The sequence below is a fragment of the Lissotriton vulgaris genome, chromosome 7 (assembly GCF_964263255.1).
Source record: "Lissotriton vulgaris chromosome 7, aLisVul1.2, whole genome shotgun sequence".
NCBI classification, from domain to species: domain Eukaryota; kingdom Metazoa; phylum Chordata; class Amphibia; order Caudata; family Salamandridae; genus Lissotriton; species Lissotriton vulgaris.
In genome coordinates, this window is record NC_141695.1 from 722,936,307 (window position 1) to 722,956,924 (window position 20,618).

The following is a 20,618-nucleotide window of genomic DNA, read 5'->3' on the forward strand; positions in this document are numbered from 1 at the left end:
TTATGCAGTGTCTACATTTAGCAGTGACTGAATAGAAGCTTTCAGTATGCGGGATTTCTAACAGTAATTACTTTTTCCTTGGAAACGAATGTTTCCGCAGCAAACAGTACCCTGCCGATTATGGCACAGATCCCTATCACAATTGCGTGGGTACGTGCTTGCAAAAGTGCGATAATGAGATTAAACCCCATTCAAGAATCAGGTCATTCCCGGACAATGTTCTGAAGAAGAGAGAGTGGCAGGAAGCCATTTTCCCCTCCTTTGTCCAGCGTGCACTTTCCAGCCCTGGCAAACGTCTCTAGCTACCTCTGTAATACCATCAACAGAGTTTGAGCAGGTGAATTCATTGCTGAACATTAGGCATGGTTGGAAACGCCTCACACCCACTCAGATATACAGGTGGTCGTGACAGCCTATTTAGTGTGGCTTGAAAGTTTCTCAATCGCTCCACACTTGGTGAACTTCGTTTGCCTGCTGGTAAAACTCACTTCATACAAATGGGAAAGTGTTTGCACCTGGTGTGTATTATTCATAATACGAGCACTTCGTTGTTGACAGTTTGTGTGTCTTACCAGAATAAGCATATCAAACAAATACTGCAGTATTTACCTGCAGTGTGCCATCAGTCTTTACAATCACAAAGTGAACCGTTCACAGTCAGTGTGTGAGTCTCCTCATAGTAGGCACCTAATACATATTTTGCGGTATTACTCCTTACTGACAAAAAAGATGGAGAAAGCTATATATATCTGATTTGAACATTGGAATGTTGAGCGCTCCGTTAAAGACAATAGAGTGCTCTGGGCTTCTAATGGCTGGTAGAAGCCCGGAGTATCTTGTTCACAGCTGTAGCTGAGAACAAAGGCCTCACAGAGCCTGAGGGGATTTCAACTCCCTGGGCTTTGTGAGGCCTTTGTTTTACAAATTAGAACATTCTGCCCTGTGGGGCGGAATGTTCTAATAGCCATAGAGCCCTCTGTAGTGGGCTCTACCATCCATTAAAGGTCCACTCCATTGTTAAAGGCCCAAGCTGAACACTAGAGTGGGCCTTTAATGGATGGTAGAACCCACTACGAGGGCTCTAAGGCTATAATAAAGAAAAAGTATACCAATTGGTATGAATGAATTGAGTTAATTATTTAGCATTCATATCTGTTGTGCACAGCTAGATTACCGTCCGACGCTGTTTCCTTAGACAACTTCTTAAAACACAAGCCTCAACCTGTCATCTGATGCATTCAACTCAAATTAAACATATATTAGAACATTGGAATGTTGAGCGTTCCACTGAAGACAATGGAGTGCTCTGGGCATCTAATGGCTGGTAGAAGCCAGGAGCATCAACATTACAATGTTTGTTCACAGATGTTGCTGTGAATAAAGGTCTCATGGAGCCTGAAGGGATTTCAACCCCCCTTGGCTCTGTGAGGCCTTTGTTTTACAAATTAGAACATTCTGCCCTCCAGGAGCGGAATATTCTAAAAACCTTAGAACTCTCTGTAGTGGGCTCTGCGCGTCCACCAAAGGCCCAAACCCTTGTTAAAGGCCCAAGCCAAATGCTGCAGCCGGCCTTTAATGGCCGATAGAGCCTATTAAGGAAGGTTCTGAAGCTATATTAGTCAGTACATTTCTTACTTTGCATGGTAGCTATAAATACACTACTTAGGTGCAAATTCCAAACCATGTGAAAATTAAAAACAGAATATATTTATTTTCTTATCTGCAGTGCTACTCATCTTAAGAAATGTTCCTTCAACGTGGCAGTGTGTATGATGTCAGGTACCCCAGGCTCTTTGGTGACTTGAAGTTCACAGCAGGATGACCCTGCTTCATAGACTCCATCAAGCACAGTTTTGTTTTCTTCTTCTTTTAACATTTTTGGTGATAGGATTTTGTTTCAAGCAAGGAATTAGCTTCTTGTGCCCAGGTTCTGCAAGTTAATGTACATGCCCCTGCCTGATAAGGCTTGTCAGAATGAGTCATTTTATGTAATGAAATGACGTTTCTTACCCGACATAACCTTTATCTAAAACATGTAGAGCCTTTAAGTGTTGGCCAACGTGTCACCAACCGGCAGGGGCAGCCAGACACAGGCGCCATACCACATTTACAAATTTTGTTAGGTTGACATTTTTAAGGGCGTGCCGCTCACAGTGTCTTTCCTGCTTCGTGCTGCCTGCCGACGGATCAATTATCCACCATTCACCAACTGCTGCATCCTGAACCCAAGCCTCCCCACCGTAGCGGACTCGCTGGTGTGAGCGTGTCCTGCAATCGGCAGGACCCGATATCGCTCCCAGCTTGAGTCCTGTGGGTTGAAGGCTAGAGGCGAGTCTCTGTGCGACGTGCACCGACCGGGGGACTGCGAGGACCAGCATTCCACAATCAGCCCAGCTGGTGCCTCTTCCCCCGGCGGCCACGCCCACCGCCTCCCGGCCTCATAACTTTTCGCGACACCCGCTCCGCGGGTGCCGCTCACAGTGTCTTTTCTGCTTCGTGCTGCCTGCCGACGGATCAATTATCCACCATTCACCAACTGCTGCATCCTGAACCCAAGCCTCCCCACCGTAGCGGACTCGCTGGTGTGAGCGTGTCCTGCAATCGGCAGGACCCGATATCGCTCCCAGCTTGAGTCCTGTGGGTTGAAGGCTAGAGCTGAGTCTCTGTGCGACGTGCACCGACCGGGGGACTGCGAGGACCAGCATTCCACAATCAGCCCAACTGGTGCCTCTTACCCCGGCGGCCACGCCCACCGCCTCCCGGCCTCATAACTTTTCGCGACACCCGCTCCGCGGGTGCCGCTCACAGTGTCTTTCCTGCTTCGTGCTGCCTGCCGACGGATCAATTATCCACCATTCACCAACTGCTGCATCCTGAACCCAAGCCTCCCCACCGTAGCGGTCTCGCTGGTGTGAGCGTGTCCTGCAATCGGCAGGACCCGATATCGCTCCCAGCTTGAGTCCTGTGGGTTGAAGGCTAGAGGCGAGTCTCTGTGCGACGTGCACCGACCGGGGGACTGCGAGGACCAGCATTCCACAATCAGCCCGGCTGGTGCCTCTTCCCCTGGCGGCCACGCCCACTGCCTACACGTATTTCATTGACATCACCTCTACCGCGACGCGGGACGCGTGCGGGACGGAGATCGGGGCGAAGACAGGGGCAAAGAGCGGGCCGTTTGAGGCCGTTCGAGAACGTGAGAGATCGCACCGGGCCCTTGCCCTAAGCTCTGCTCAAACGGACCACAACTGTATGTACTCATTTAACTTATCGACATTGAAATTGTTCATCCACTCTTTAGCTACCCATTAAGTCTTAGTGAAACTCCCTCGCCAAATATGAATACGAGGGCTAGCAAATCAAAAAAGGTAAAAAAAGCTGGGGTCGGCGAGCAGCTGTTAGGGCCCATGGACGACTTCATCACTAAGGCAAACACCTTCATCGACCAAAGTATTAGTCTGATTGAGGGCAGAGTATCTACTGATCTTGCCATTGCAAGGCGATCATCCATGGGGCTATTGGCTGTAGCAAGAACCCCCGAGACAGAGGGTATTTCAGCACAATCATTACAAGGTAATAATAGACTCAGCCTTCCGAATGTCGTAGACCTTTCAGCTTCTCAACTTTCCCTATCAATCTCAAATTCTGACTTAGAAAAGACCCCTGAAATTCTACTCGATAACACCCCAGAGGAAGTAAGACAAGCAAGAGGGAGGAAGGAGGGGGCTGTTAAGAAAAGAAAGGAAAAGGTAGATAAAACTGCAGTCATTGATATGGCTGACTTAACTGATCCCACTGTAACTTCAAACCCGGTAGGGTCAACCCTCCAAACAGCTGATATTACTGACCACCACGTACTGATACATCATGCCCTACATAATATACCAGATACTATTACTTCAGGTTCACCTGCCTTTCTATCTCCTAGTAAAGAATCCGATACTCTGGAGTTGGTAAATAAAATAGCCTCACTATTAAACTCCTTCTCCCTTCCCTTAGAAAGCAGATTATTAAATATTGAGACCCAATTGTCTAAACTTGTAAATCCTATAAAACCTAAGTCAATTCAAGAACCTCAAAAAAAGGGGACAAATAATTTGGCTGTACCTATCTCACAAAAGAAAATTACAACCTTAGTCTGCCCATCTCCCAAACAACAAATAGCAGCAAAGGCTCCCATAGTGGAGAAACCCCCCCCGAAAGCTACAACGCTTACACTTCAGACCAACATGGCTCCAAAAACACCAGTAACAAAAACACCAGTCCTAAAAATGCCAGCCCCAAAAACTCCTGCTCCCAAAAAACAAATCCTCTAGCAGATAAAGGAAGCACGAGAGGAGCACATGAGGGCAGATTTCCTGTTAATTTGCCACCTGAGGCATGCCCATTCGTGGTAGTGATGACTTGTGTACCAGAATTAACGGGGGAGACTGTAGAACCTAATTGGTCCTTAAAAAATAAGGTCCAATACTGGTTAAATACAAACCGACCCATTCCCCCCAATTGGTCAAGCAGGATATCAACGGTAAGCAGGACCCCATGGGTGGGACATAGCAAGAAAGTAATACAGGGAGACTGCATTGTGATCACCTTTGAGGATCCAAGAGTAGTTGAGTACATTTGCTCCTGGGAACATCACAGCACAAGCGGCGGGATTGACACAAAGTGTCTTTCCTTTTTCTATCCTAAAAGACATCATAATAGCCACTTTAGTGAATTCGATAACATCTGGCGCAAAGCAGTCCCACCGCCCTGGGAATTCGACATCCCCAGACCAAAAATGGCCCGCGATATAATGATTATGATAGCCTCTGGTGGCCAGTGGACCCCAACTATCAGCATCATGAGGGTTCATGGCAGATCGCGGGAGCTCGGAATAGAGGTAGAGAATGGGAACAGTGGGGCGGACCCCCACAGTGACCATATAGACCTACCTATAGAGAAACGCCACATTGGGAAAATTGGTCGGGTATACCGACCACGAATCGGTTCAGTGGCCTAGAAATGGTCGACTGACCATCAGCTGAAATTCCAACTCCCGAACAAATTACACCAGTCCCAGATCCCTCACGGACGATGACCGCAGGGCCAGAGAATAAAATACAAATGTTGTCTGTTATTTTCTGGAATATCGCAGGCCTCCGCCCAAAAATAGAGGATGGCTCCGCTGCTCACTTCCTCGAGGAAGGCAAGATAATACGCCTACAAGAAACATGGGCCATGAGGAGTTACACCTTGTGGGCTATAAAACGCACTTCTCCCCAGCCCTTCCAAGTAATGCGGGTAGGCCAAAGGGGGGTCTGGTTACTTACATAGCCAATACAATACTAAACTTGAAGATACTAAAAATAGAACCTGCCCCAAACTTCCAACTGCTTTGCCTCTCGGTAGAGAAAAAAGCCACCATCATCCTAATAAATTTCTATAATAATTTAGAGGATGACCATTGTATCAACATCCTATCAATAATCCAGGAAAAAATCGTCCACTACAGACAACTGTACGAAAAAAAGGGTATCGTCCATTTATTATGGGGAGGGGATTTTAATTTACACCCTTGTCCGTGCTCGGGCAACCAGAGTTGCGGGATAGTGAATGAGTACGATAACCCTCTCGTGCACTTTCCCCACGTACGAACCGGGGCAGCTATGAATAATCTTCTCACAGATCTTGAACTGTCAATAGTAAACAAGAAAGACCCTATAAAGAACGCACTAGAACCAACATACCTAGGGAGGGGGCATGAGACTACCGTCGAATACATTCTTTCGACGGATGGATTGAGACACCTAATCAGGGATTTCACACTCTTGATAAATACCCTAAGCGATCACTCCGCACTTAGGCTGGTTCTCGACCTGAATAATCTAGTAACTCATACAACAATAATTGCACACACCTTATCCCAAAATAGGCTTGAACTGGGCAAAATAAATGGGTTTACTATAAAATGGGAAAAGATCGACCCCATTCAACTAACCTATAAATTAATAAAGATAACATACCCCAACATAATAAAATGTCTAGATCTTTCAACAGACGATGGGACGGTCCTCGAAAATTTTAAGACTATATTAGAGGAAACAAAAGTACTGTTGACTAGAAATTTAAAGCAAACTAAGTCAACTCTAACAGGATGGTTCAACCATGACTGTACTATGATGCAAACCAAGTTAAAAAAGGCCCTTAGACAGCCAAATAGAGATCAGCAACAGATCCAGCATCTCAGGCTCCAGTACAATAAGGTTAGGAAGCTGAGAAAACAAGAGCTGAAACAGGCTCTATGGGACGACCTTCATAAAAGTGCACTTACGAGAAATAGTGAGTCCTTCTGGCGGATAGTCAAGTCCCCCTTTTTATCCGATTCTAACAGACCTCAGATTGATGTGGCAATAGAAGAGGAAACCTGGGTAAATCATTTTTCAAATTTTTTTAAATTAACATCCCCAACAGAAGAATTACACCACTCTCTTCTCCCAGTTGAATTCCCAATTACCCTACAATTCGACATACTCGATGTAGTACAGACATTAAAACTAAGTAAAGGTGGTAAGGCACCTGGACCCGATGGGGTCCCCATAGATCTGTTCAAACATCTTCCGGATCTTTGGGCCCCCATACTTACAAGAGTATGTACTGCAGCAGCGAAACTGGGACTGATGGAGTCTTGGTCCAACTCCATCATGGTGCCAATCTTCAAAAAGGGGGACCGCCAGGACGTCAAATGTTATTGTCCCATTTCACTGTTAGACTCTCTGGGAAAAGTAGTCGATAGAGTAGTCTTAGAACAACTTCAGCAATGGGCAGACGATAGGAAGATTCTATCGGACCTACAATTTGGATACAGGGAAGGTTTTGGAACCGTAGAACAGGCCCTCAATTTAAGCATGATTGTATCTAAGTACATTCATGCAAAGCAGGGGACAATGTACATGGTATACGTGGACTTGTCCTCTGCGTTTGACTGCGTATCTCATACGAAGTTATGGACCCTCCTGAGAACCATGGGGGTGGATCTCCCCCTCCTGGATTTTCTAAGAGAGTTATACGCGGAAGCCTCTGCAAGAGTGCGCTATGGGACAAAAGGGGAGCTCACCGCGTCTTTTAGAGTAGAGCGAGGAGTCAGGCAGGGGTGTGTCCTGGCCCCCTTCCTCTTCTCGCTGTATACCAACGGACTGGAGGAGAAGATGCTGAGGGGGGGCAGGACCTCCCCAGACTAAAACAACGCCTAATCCCCGCACTGCTCTACGCGGATGACGCTGTCATCCTGGCCCGCACACCAATAGAGCTCCAGAAATCCCTGACCAAATATGCTGAATTTATGAGCGCCTTAGACCTACACATAAATGTTAAAAAAACATTTGTCATGGTGGCTGGTGGAGGGCGCAAACGTACAAAGAACATCTATTTAAATGAACAAAAACTTGAGAGGACTCCCCAGTACCCTTACTTGGGTATAATGATAGATGAAAGATTAAATTTGAGGGCAGCCATTGAGTTCAGGAGGCATCTTTTTAAGAGAGCAATTGTAGCATTGATGAACTTCTCACAACGACTTGGAAGGAGACCACCAGTCGAACTGCTAAAAATCTACGCAGCAAAATGTCAAGCTATTGCTCTGTATGGGGCCGGGGTATGGGGGCATGCTGATGTTGGCTCTCTCCAAATAGCAGAGAACTCCTTCATGAGATTTCTTCTATCTGCTCCAAAGTGTTCTTCCATCTACGCTTGCATGCGGAATTGGGTATCCCTTACATAGAAGATCTGATAAAGGGTCAGCCACTGTTACTTTGGAGACGCATCTGGCTATCGGATAAGAATGTGCTGACCAAAAACATCTTAGAGGATTCCATGGCACTGGACCGCGCGCACAAAATAGCTTGGCTTACCTATGTTAGGCACTTTTTCTCAGATTTGGGACTAGAAAAGTATTATACTACACCAGAGACCCTAACTGAAATAACCAAGAAAGAGTTGAAGAAAATAGCTATGAACCATCTAGAGACTCTCAGAATTACCCTGCTATCGACTAAACAATCCGTACTGCATGCAAATATGGTACAGCTCACCCCGCAAATCCAGCTCTACCTTACACTAGAAATCAGCACATACGATAAGATGCTCCTGACAAGGTTTAGACTCAGCCTTTTTCATAGACTAGTGGCCTTCCCAAAAAAAAATACTTGGGACTTAAATCTGGCTCATTGCCCATGCGACGACATGTCCCCACAGTCATGTATGCATACGATACTGTTCTGCAAATATTTTCATGCCCATAGAAAGATTTGGCTATTCCCACTGTTAAAGCATTGGGGCTTTAGACAGTGTCGTCCAGCTATGCTATCTTTACAGATGTTAGACTCTGAACGCACCTGCTACCATGTACTAAACTTTTTAAAATGCATTATCAGGCACAGGAACAACCTCTAAAAACTGAACTATTTGTATGAATTTATTCTTTTTTCCTTTTAAACCTTGGAATTTTACAAAAGTATATTATTTTGACATATCTGACAATTTTTTAACATATAAATGTATGAATTTTGCTGCTGCTTTTATGGTTTTGCAATGTCAAAAAACGAATAAAGAAAATTTATATATTTTTAAGGGCATTAGAAACCCTTAATAGTGGCAGCATCTTTGGCAAAGGAAAAAAATGATGTGATGGTTCATACAGAGGCAGAATTTGGTGCTTATTAACCTTAGTCTTAGCTACACTGGACAAACCTAATGGGCCTTTAGAAAATAAATTAAGCACTGGTAGTACCAAAACGTCTCGCCTATTTGAGGCAACATGGACAACAAAAGAGGCAACAAATACAATGGGAGGGTGGGGGAAGGGAGGGAAGAAGCAACACGGGCAACAGGAGGGTAGGCGGTGGAAGGAAAGAGGCAATGCAGACAACAAGGGAGAAGAAACAACAAAGATTACGGTGTGGGAGGGAAAATACAACACCACAGGGATAAGAAATAAAAAAAGAAGCAACATGATGGGAAGAAGAAAAAAATACAAATAGATCCTCAAACACAGTGCAAGCAGGAGAGGGACACTAATCACAATGAAGCCATCAGTACTTGGTCCTTGCTCCACACAAAAGGAGAGGAAGGGAAGCCTGATTATGCTGGCAAATTAGGAGGCTGCAAATGAGAGTCATAGTGAAGCCCACAAATGCTAATCAGTGGAAGGACTCTACTGCTTTTGAAGAAAACAATCTCTCTTGTATGCACTGTTGCAGGTGAGCATAAAAACATAGTCCCTGAGGCTACAAGAATTTTTAGAGGATGTGTGAGACATTTAAAAAATATCCTTGTGAAAAAGTGCCTCTTTTGCATGGTTAGCCCCCACGTTTGCCTGGTTTTGATGTGGTTTTAAATGTGATGCACAGGGCCCCTGTCATCCAGGTCCCCTGTAACAGTGCTCCTTCCCTAAAACAAACCCCCAATTGGTACTTCTGCCTCCTGTAAATCTGTAGTAAATGTTATCCTGGGTAACTAGGGCCTGGAAGCGAAAGGGGGTCCAATGGGACAACCCCTCACTGGGACAATGCCACTCCCCTTGCAGCCTGCATGCTCCTGTGAGGGAGAAAATGACAAAGTTGACATGGCACCCTGCCAGGCTGCCATGCCAACTACCACTGACTGACAGTATAGGTAAGTCACCCAAACTAGCAGGCCTCACAGCCCTAAGGCAGGGTGCACTATACTCAAGGTGAGGGCATATCTGCATGAGCCGACGTCCCCTACAATATTGGGCACCATTTCCCAGTATTGTTAGTGCCAGTGAAGCCACAGAGAGCACTTGACAACTGGAGTTCAACAGTGCTATGATGGCTTTACTGAATGTAAGAGTTTTTGGTACCAAACTACTCCTTTGAATAAATCCACCCTTAAGAATCCCACATTTTCGTGTGTTTATTTGCAACCTCCCATTATCAATATTGCGGGACTCTTTCGGATTTTTAGATCTGGGAGTATTAATTTCTACAAAACTGTACATGTTAGAAATTTGAAAAGTAGGCAGCTATGCATATTAAAATATTAAATGATCAAATATCAAAATTACTTGATATTTAAAAGTTTAGAACTCTCAAATAAACACTAATTACCCATCAGGGTGACATAAGACAAGAAAGCAGACCCGTAAAAGTCACTTTGAGAAAGACAGTCTACATTTTGTAAAATGGGAGTGCTGAGATGGTCTTTTAAAATATGTTAATATTCATTATTAATAGTTCCAGCTTCCAATGCAGAGTCTATACATATTTAAGACCTGAAGTAAAATGACTAATTGCAGAATCCATTCACACATTCTGACCACCTTTTCATGTTCTTTTTTATTTATATGCATCAGTGAAACTGTTTGTTAGGAGTTGTGACCTTACGATGATTAGGTTATACAAGCCACTGTATAGTTAGAATATCATCACCATAAACAAAAAAGTTGCAATTAAAATTCATTTTGTGTTATTCTGAGTTTGTTTAATTATAGTATGAATAAAAGCGTATTTCTAGAATTGTCATACTAGTTCTTGTTGGTGCTGATTAAAGAGGTTTTGGCGTGCTGTAAAAACCAGTAGTTGAATTAAGCGCAAACGCATGCCAGTTTTCATATCACACATAATGAAGTGTCTACGAAGATAATTAGCCTGGTCTTATAACAGAGTACCTGCTTGGCTGGCCCTTCCTGAGGTAGAGATGCGGTCTCTGTGTTTCTGTTTTCCACACAATAATTTCTCCATCGAAGCTACCAGTGGCGATGAGTCCAAGAGCCGAGCAGTAATCAGCAGCTAAGATGTCCTCTGTATGTAACTGTCCACCTTTCCATGAACGGTCAGCGGCGATGTGTAAATTCTAAAATAATGAACACAGAAAAAGTGGTATACAGGCTGCATAGTGTAGCTATAATTTAACTCAACTGACAGAAACTTCTGAGAAGCTGAACAAAGGAAGTGTAGCTGAGGCTGTGAAAAGCCTACTGACGTTCGGTGTGATGTGGTCAGTACCCAAAAGTCACTAGGGCTTTGTATTGTCCCCAATACAATGTCCACTGATAACCACTGGGCCAAGACCAATGTGTGGCAAGAGGATAGTCATGGAAGCATGTTACTTGATGTGCAATACCTGATAGCTTTTCAGCTCTAAGGTATCAGTTACGACATAAGAAATGCCTCATTTCCAAAATTGTTGAGAAGATGAAGAGGATTTCTTCAAGAACTGCTGCATCACCTACAGGCCACCCACGGTTTATAGTCGACCACTGTGACCAATATAACAGGATTATGGGAAGCATTCAACAGCCAGGAAATGTAGGAGTAATGTATGAAAGGGGCTTAACCATCCCTCCAGATCTATTATATCTTGGGTTTCATAGTCAAAAATTAGGTTGGTGCTTCCAGATCACACAGACAATATACTTTTCCTTTTTCTAGTAAATGTATCCTTACCATAACACTTCCATGGAGCTAGATAAAAGCAGCTTCTTATCCTCTCTTATGCAGGGTGTCATCATCACATTCCTCATCCCTTTGTAAAGGCCAGCTGGTATTTATAACTGTTTGAGGACAATAGCTGCTGCTCTAACAAACTGGTCCAGAATCACAAGGCTTTTCTTCATGATTACATTTGGCTTCCACATTTATAGAGAATATGGATACAAATAAAAAACACTTCGACATTCAGAAAAGTTGGCTTTATTTTGCAGGAACTGGATTTCCTCACACAAAGATATGTGTGTGGCTAAGTTTTCAAGAATGGCTGGGGAGGATAGGTTGCCGAGGTGGAAGGTCATGTTGTTATGTGGACTTCTACAAACAAACAGGATTGTGGATATTGAAGACATCCTTTCCCAATCCAGAAAGTGTGTGAAATGTGCTCCTGTCAAAGGCAGGAGTTAATCCATTTACAGGATGAGAACAGGGGAGGGTACCCATTTGCATGAGATACAGGAATAGGGGTTTTTCCTCACAGAAAAATAATTCTCCTTAAAGAAAGAAACAAAAGAAATACATGAGGTAGTAAACTTATGTATATCTAGTCATGCAATTTACAAATATTTTTAAGGGGTACACTTGGAAACCAGTGATAGGTTGCCATGCATACCTCTAGAAATGTGAATTTCTGAAAGTTGTGAATTGAGGTCGTAGATTCATGATTACCTTTCGGAATCAGGCTCTCTGTAACTATATATTTACTATACTTTGTAGATATATATATAATAGGCAAATAATTACAGGCCTTGACAAATGAACATTTCTTTTTTTTAAGATTGTCTGAAAATGATTGGACTACTGAAATAAATAAATAAATAAAAACATGTTTCATTACACATTGTATAACAGCCCCCCAGCTGTGGTAGTTTTAAACACGCCAACTTTTATAACACTATAATAGTATCAAGAAATAAACCTACCTAAGACTCACATCTCTAGTATTTTCTAAGTTGGTGTCTGTGCAAATACAAACATCACTTTTATAAATGCAATCTTACCGCTCTTAAATGCAGACACCCATGTGTAAAAAGCCTCTCGAGGGTGTACAAATCAACTTCAACATGCACATATAACAAACCTGTGCTGCAGCACCTAAATACAAATAACCATATTGGGGTCTATTTGCAAAAACATTTTTGATCATAGAAAGTAGTGCACCTGTAGTACTGTTTTGAGTACTCTTACATGCCTTTGTGAAATGTCCCCACATCTAAAATTAAATATTCACTTGTAATTATCTCAAATAGGACTGTGCTCTCATTGCACTTATGTGATGTTCTTAAAGGTAGTCAAGAGTACATAAAGATTACTCCTGCAGAACTAATTCCTCATACTCATGGATAAATTTGTGAATCGACCCATTACATTTAAACCGACGCTTCTAATAGTGCAATGTGTACTGAAGTAAGTAATTGTAGTAACAGAGCTGGAGTCTCTTCAAGGTAAGTGGAAGGTTTAATGACAGAACATAGACAAAGCGTACACCACACCGGCTGACCAGACATCAACTGGCAAGTCTGGAATGTAGCTTAGCTTAGAAGGATGCATTTAGAACATTGTAAGTATTCTAATAGAACAGTAAAGAACGGACACAAAGAAAGGGCTACATATTGAAACAGGTTGGTAACCATATTAAAGGAGGAGAACATATTTACAACACATCTTATCCCTTTGGAATGAAACAAATCAATAACATTAGAAATCTCAAATCATACATTTTAGGAAGAATAATAAAAATAAATGAACCAAAGATCTGTAAGTTCACAATTTGCTTCATTACCGCACATAATCATTCAAATAGACAGGAGGTCTGCGATATCTAACAACTCTGGTATCATTGGACTGAAGAGAAGGAACATTCCTGTGAATGACCTGATCATGGACACCAGAGAGATGAGAGGCATCACCACCACCTTCCTCCCTGCGACACATTAAAGCTGAAGTAGGAGTAAAATCTTCTGGGGCAGATGACATGTACCCACTATTTGACTGGCAACCTTTCGTCGTATGAGTGATGTTACTGGAGAATGTGGATTTACTGTATAAGGCCACTCTGCGAAGATTCCACTTCTCACCATTATCCAACACTACATAATGGGGAAATATTTGTTTGACCATGTAGGGACCTTTGAATTTAGAGAGTCCCTTGATCACCCTCCCAGGTTTGACTTTAACTATATCACCCACAGAAAACGAGAAAGAGTTACAGGCATGAGACTCTGAATGAACTCCCTCAACAACATAATTTTTTATCCAAGAGGGCGCACGTTTAGTGCTAGGACGTCTACCACGCATAAGCTCAAAAGGAGAATTACAATCTTGTTTGTGAGACGTGGTTCGGGATGCCCACACCATCTCTTGAACCATTTCATTGGCTAACCCACCTGAAGCACATGCCATTTGAATTATCCCTTTAACCACTCGGTTTGCCCTCTCGCACCCACCATTTCCTTGAGGATAATAGAGAGGATAATTCCACAACCAGCTAAAAACAAACGCATTTTTTTTGAAATAAGTTGAGTGCCATTGTCTGTGATGAGTACTGAAGGATAACCTTCATCAAGAAAAATATCTTTAAGAAATTGTATAGTGCGGTCAGTGATGATGTCTTTAACAAACTCCACAGTCAGTCATTTAAAAAAAACATCAACCACTACAATTGCAAATCGATGAGTGACAGGAAGTTCATCTATAGGCCCACACTATGCCATGGTTGGTCCGGAGTGACAATGTGACCTAATATAGAACCAGAAGCAACCTTGAGTCTTTTTCACCATCTCTACAAGCAGTGCAATTTTTTACCCAAGATGCCACTTGTGCATCCATAGCTGGCCACCAAAAGTCTGCCTTAAGTCTGTGCTGAGTGAGTGTTTGCCCTAAGTGACCTCATGAACCAGTTTCAACAATTTCAGTCTCAAACTAAATGGTGGGATGTATCTGTCACCTCTCATTAGAATGCTGTCACAACATAACGAAAGCTCATCTATAATTTTAATAAATGGTCAGACTGGGGTTTGAACACAACTCTCACGCCTTGCACCTAATTTCAAAAGCTTTATGCCCTCAGTGAGAACAGTGTCCTTTTTCATTGCTTCACATCATTCATGATATTTCTGTATAAGTACAGCACCTAACCCGGTAGCACTTGCATCCACCATTAATACAGAAGTGCGCTTCACATCAAAGGGGGTCAAGAGTTTAGCTTCAAATAATTCGTTCTTGATAGCATTAAAACACTGACTGTGACTATCATTCCATGAACATGTTACTCCTTTATTGAGCAAAAGTCTTAATGTCAGTGTTTTGTCTGAGAAGTTCGTCACAAGTTTGGAATAAAACTCTATAAGGCCCATGAAAGAGCGGAGTTGATCTTTATCAGTGGGACACGGAGCTGATTGGATGGCCTGTAAGAGATTTTGTTTCGGTTTGACACCTTAAGCTGAAATTTCATAACCCACATATTCTATGTGCTGAACAAGAAAAGAACATTTTTCTTTACATAATGTCAGACCTGCTTTGTCAATTCTTTGCAACACAGATTTAAGTACATGATTGTGTTCAGAGATGGTGTCACCGAAGTCAAAAATATCTTGAAAAAACACTGCATTTTTTTATACCTTTAAAGATCTCTGTTACCATACGTTGAAAAACACTGGCAGCTGAGATTAATTCAAACAGAAGTCTAGTAAACTGGAATGTGCCTTCCGTGGTTATGAACGCAGTTAATTGTTTAGAATCATCATGAAGGTGAATCTGATGATACATGCTTTTCAAATCTAATTTTATGAAGAACTTTGCACCCTGTAAAGTGAACAATAACTCTCCAATATTGGGGAGAGGAAAAGTGTCTGCTACAACATTTTTGTTCAATGATCTTAAGTCTACACAACATCTTATCTTGCCATCCGCCTTCTGCGCGATGACAACAGGAGCCACCCATGTGGAGGCTTCAACAGGTTCTATGACACCACCTTGTAACATTTCATTAATACCACTTTTAACCTCTTCTCTAACTGAAAGTGGAACTCTTCTCATTTTGTGTTGTACCGGAACAATCCCATTCTTTACAAGAATCGTATGCAGATATCCCTTTAATTCTCCCAATTCATCTCTAAACACTCTTCTTGTATCATGTAAAATATCACTGTGTGTAATTATCAACTACCATGACTTGGTTGGTTGTTCTTGGATTTACTATTATATGTAAGTTGTATTGATGAATCCAACCAAGAATTGGTGGTCCATCAATAGCAACATAGACTTTCCCTTTGATTGACCTACCTCTCCATAAAGGATATGTCTTTATCAAAGTATTCTAATACCTCTATGTTCACACCTTGATATCCAGTACGAGAAATGTCACTAGCTTTCAATGGCAAATCCCCCCATTCTTTCCTGAACAAGACTCAGGGATTATAGTATATGTTGAACCCGTGTCCACCATCAGAGTTACTTCATGACCATCAACCTTAAACTCTGCTTTGGGTATTTTTTCTCTTTTTTCATTACAAACATTGATGTCAGGATCATTAACTACCAAAATGTTGTCTCTCTCTCGCCTAATTTCTTTGGCCTCGTCCTCAATCACAGCCACTTTGGAACAACCTTTGTTCCGACAAATTCTTGAGAAATGTTCCAACTTCCCACACTTTAGACATTCTTTGTTATTTGCATAACAAAATTTAGCATCAGAGGTATGTGCATTGCTGCCACATCTTGAACAAAATCTAACAGGAGATTTTACAAAATTATTTTTTCTCGGAAAACTTTTCCCTTTAGTCTTTACCAGACCTATAGCTACTTCATCCCCAGGCTCATACTCACTCACGAACTTCTCAGACACTACAGAAATGTGGTGTTGCGAACTATGTTTTTGTAACTCTTTCATACATCTCTCAGCTTCTTCAACAACTTTTGCTAAGTCTATTGCTAACTTTAAAGAAGGATTATTAGCTACCCACAACCTCTCCTGTATTTTCCTATTGCTAAATTGTACAATGAGTTGATCATGGGTCAACTCATCGGTCATTGCCCCAAAATTACACTTTACTGATAATTCATGCAAACGTGCAACAAAATCATAAATGGACTCCTCACTACGTTGATTGTGAGTATAGAACTTGTCTCTGTTCATTAACAGATTCTCTTCCTTCGCAAATCTGACTTTGAGTCTTGATATAGCCTCTTTGTATTCATCTGGTATAGACTGTCCACTGCTTTGTAGCCCTTGAGGAAGGTACTGGAATACATGTTGACCTTCTTTGCCCAGAGCACTTAACAGAAGTGCTTTTTTGCATTTGGCAGAAAAGTCTTGCCCCTCCAAGGCATCCAGATAGTTGTCAAACATGACTATCTAGTCTTCCCATGATATTGAACGTCTGCCTGATTCGCTGAGAAATTGAGGAGTAAAAGGTACTGCTATTTGTTGACTTTCTTGTTGAGCCATGTTAATGTGTTACGTACACAAACCAGAAGTTATTTGATGTAAATATAAATACATTTTGACTGTGGACACTGTTTCTGGTATTTTGCACATTTACTGTGGGATCGATAAAATTGTAATGGCTAAAACCCTTTATGTACTGCAAGCAAAGAATGGTGAGTGTATCATCGTGTACAGGAAACACTTGTGTCTTTGGCTTTATATAGTGTATTAGTTATGCTCACACTTCCTTTTCTCTTTTTTTTTTTTTAATTGTCAGGAAAATGTAGTACTGAAAAGAAATTAGCTGGAGCTATAATCATATGTGCTGGTTACCGCGCTCTCAAAAGACACAGTAGAAGACAATAATGCAGCAGAAAAACAATTCGTACTTGAATCTGTAACTTTCCCAGTCCAAAATGGCCACTTTACGTAGCGAGTGACGTGGATGTGCTTGAACGTTCTGAGAGCGGGAACATTGTTGCTTAGCAAAGTTCTGTGCTAAGAAATGCTGATGCGCAGAGCGAGATGACGAAGCTGCTGCCTGCTGCCTAGCAACGTAGTTCACGTTAAAGATTTGAGCACGCGGGTGGCTAACTCACAATTTATTTGATGACGTCAGCTCCACTTCGAGATCGCCTTATTCCTGCCACAATTTCTCAGGATATTTTGGTAAAGTTCCTCACTTCAGGGATGAAGTCGCGTGATACGCAGTGGGTTCTTAGGAGGGGTGCCGCTTGTCTGATCCTCAACGAGAAAAAAGTATGATCAGCACTGAAGATCGTTGCCAAAATGACGTAAGTAATTGTAGTAACGTTGCTGGAGTCTCTTAAAGGTAAGTGGAAGGTTTAATGACAGAGGATAGACAAAGCGTACACCACACCAGCTGCCCAGACACCCACTGGCAAGTCTGGAATGTAGCACAGCTTAGAAGGATGCATTTAGAACATTGTAAGTATTCTAATAGAACAGTAAAGAATGGACTCAAAGAAAGGGCTACATATTTAAACAGTTTGGGCACCATAACAGTTTGGGCACGATATTAAAGTAGAAGAACATATTTACAACATGTACATTAAAAAGAAATTTGCGGGGGCAAACTGAAGGGTTCAGAGGATTTTGCGGCACTGTAGAGGAGATTCCTTACCATCTCTCTTATCAGATCTACTCTGGTAGCTTTCAGCAAATTGGCAGGGTTTGCCATTTTAATGTATTGCAGACATAGTAACTGTCAACAAGTACTGAAAAGTCTTTCATTTGTGGCCTGCACGATGTTTGATGAATTACTACCAGAACATTAAGGCATTAAGATTCCTGGTTCTAATTGTAAACAATTTCAGGGCTTCAATCCTTAGTCCACAAGCCCATGCGCCATGCCAGGTTTTTCAAATAAACACTGATGAAAATGTAAACAATTACACTTGGATTCAGGGGCATAGTTCACAAAAAACGTCAAAGTATGTTTGAGCATTTCCTTTGTCACTTAACGTTACTTTATACTTTTTGTCAATTAACATAAATTCCAAAGGCACGGCTGGAAAGCTATGCCAGTCGCAGATTTCTAGGCCTTCTCCTAGAAAGTCAAGTGACTTGATAGAGTGCATTAAGACATAAAGGGGTTTCTTAATCATCCCCACTTTAAAAATAAAATCTGGTTAAAGACTGTTCAGATTTTAGTCAGAATGTAAATGGATATTTAAAACATTGTTAAGACTCCTGATATAAATCAGTATCTACCACTTTGGGGAGAGCCAGTGCTCCAATATATTGTCTTAGATTCGATCATAAAATAGCAGTGCAATCTTGGCATACAAACTCTCTGAATTCACTAATGTATATGGGCTCAGGAGTTTAGATCACATTAAATAAATGTTTGGATTACCAGAAAATGAATGTTGACGTAACTCCAACTACATTAATTTATTACAGATGTAATCAACAAGTAACTGCTACAGGAATAATCTGAGAATATTCATACGGTCTTTTGTGACATATAATATAACTATTATTGTGTATTAATGATAGGGATGAGCAAGCATTGAAGCAACGTGTACAAAATGGAGCAGGGCTCTTGCTTTACACAAGCGGCGGGCACATTGGCCTGAGGTATACGGGCGGTTGACCTAGCGCAGGGCTGTAAGCTGTAGGGACAAAATACTCAGAGGCAGCATATGGTGGCATGAGAGCTCACCAATATGCGCACCACTGGCATCACATTCGCGCTGGCTCCTTTTTATCAATTGCCCCACGTGACCTCCCGACTACACCATTGAGCAAACAGGCTCGGGTGTGCATTAACACCGCCCCGGACCACTACCAATATTGGACCTAACTCGGGTCGCCCCTATTACGTCATGGGGGCCGACACTACATTCCTCCCCAACAGTATCAAACTATCCCCGTTATAGCAGCAGAACATATATCAACAATAGGCATGCATTACTGGAACAAGCTCACATGACATATTCCTTCAGCCGGCAGGATGGTGCACTTTTTTTTTACAGACAGTACTGAGAGATTCCCCGGCCTCCCGACAGACTGGGCAGATAGAGCACCATAGGGTCCCCTGGAGGGCGTCCACCGTTCGGCGGTGCTATAGGATCAGCTCAGTCCACTGCCAGACAGTTCACAAGCTGGATGAAAGGTTTTGAAAAAGGACACATTCCTTGTGACTGTTTCCACACCTCGCTGGGCAGTGACTCTAGTGCCATTCAGATGTGTGAAAGTCCATGGCACCTTTTCATTCCGCAGGCCAAATTTGCTGTTAGCAACTCGATTATGCAGAAGACCTGAATCACCCACTTGTAAACTAAGCGGCTGTGACTGTCGCCGTTGGCTGGTATGATCGTTTCGATGTACACAACGTGTTTGTATCTGCAGTTCTTGTGGTGAATCTGGACGCCTCTTCGGATTATGAGGAATCGAGCTCCACATAGCAGGCATCGTAGAACAGCTAAAATGCAATCTTGCCAGATTGGTCGGAATGATATAAACCATGTGGTATTTAATTCTCTTAAACAAGTTAATCCCAAAATTTGGACTATGCGCTCACGACACTTCATCGCCAGAAGAGTGTTCTCCATGGGGAACTGGGTATCGCTTGTGATTTGGCTTGCCATATCAGAGCAAAAGGAGCAAATATTGTATCCCTGCTGCGAGTCCCAAAACAAGAGGCAGTTCGTCAAACACTGATTGCACAAAGTTTGGAAATATTCCTAGGACTGCTTCAAAGGGTGCTAACAGTCCCGAAGAAATCGTTTTAAATACATATACAATACCACTCGTATCAGACATGTTTAAGATACAACCTAACATTTTTGAGAAATGTACAGGGCAGTTTGTAGTTAACAGGGTGTGTATTTCTGGCGAAGTCCTTGCGACTTGCAGATCATACGTTTCTTTGGCCGAGGTCAATGGCACAGTTTTTTGTAAAAGAATGTATTTCATTCTACTAAAAGTATCAATTCGTATAGAAGAGATGTTCAGTGAAGGACATAACGGCGCCTCTCGGTCTGTCTTGGTTTTTGGAAACAATACTTGCATACAGCAAGTGACCCTCGCTGACACAGTTACGAGATAGGCTAAACCTGGCAACATGCCACAGCAGCTGTGTTCATTCAACATAATGTAACTTCTATTAGAAAGTTGCCTAAAAATTGGATCAATCACTGCAGCTGGTGAACCTTGCAGGTGGCAGGATAAGTTATTTG

General features: G+C 42.4%; 1 protein-coding gene across 1 annotated transcript in view; it reads right to left on the reverse strand.

Annotated features, from left to right (window-relative positions):
- The window catches only part of LOC147702335 (cilia- and flagella-associated protein 337-like), a 1,229,420-nt gene that overhangs the window by 409,278 nt on the left and 799,524 nt on the right, over nt 1-20,618 (reverse strand). The window contains exon 14 of the mRNA XM_086930967.1: nt 10,664-10,848. Within this exon, the coding sequence (XP_086787093.1) occupies nt 10,664-10,848 (185 nt within the window). The remainder of the gene's footprint in view (nt 1-10,663; nt 10,849-20,618) is intronic.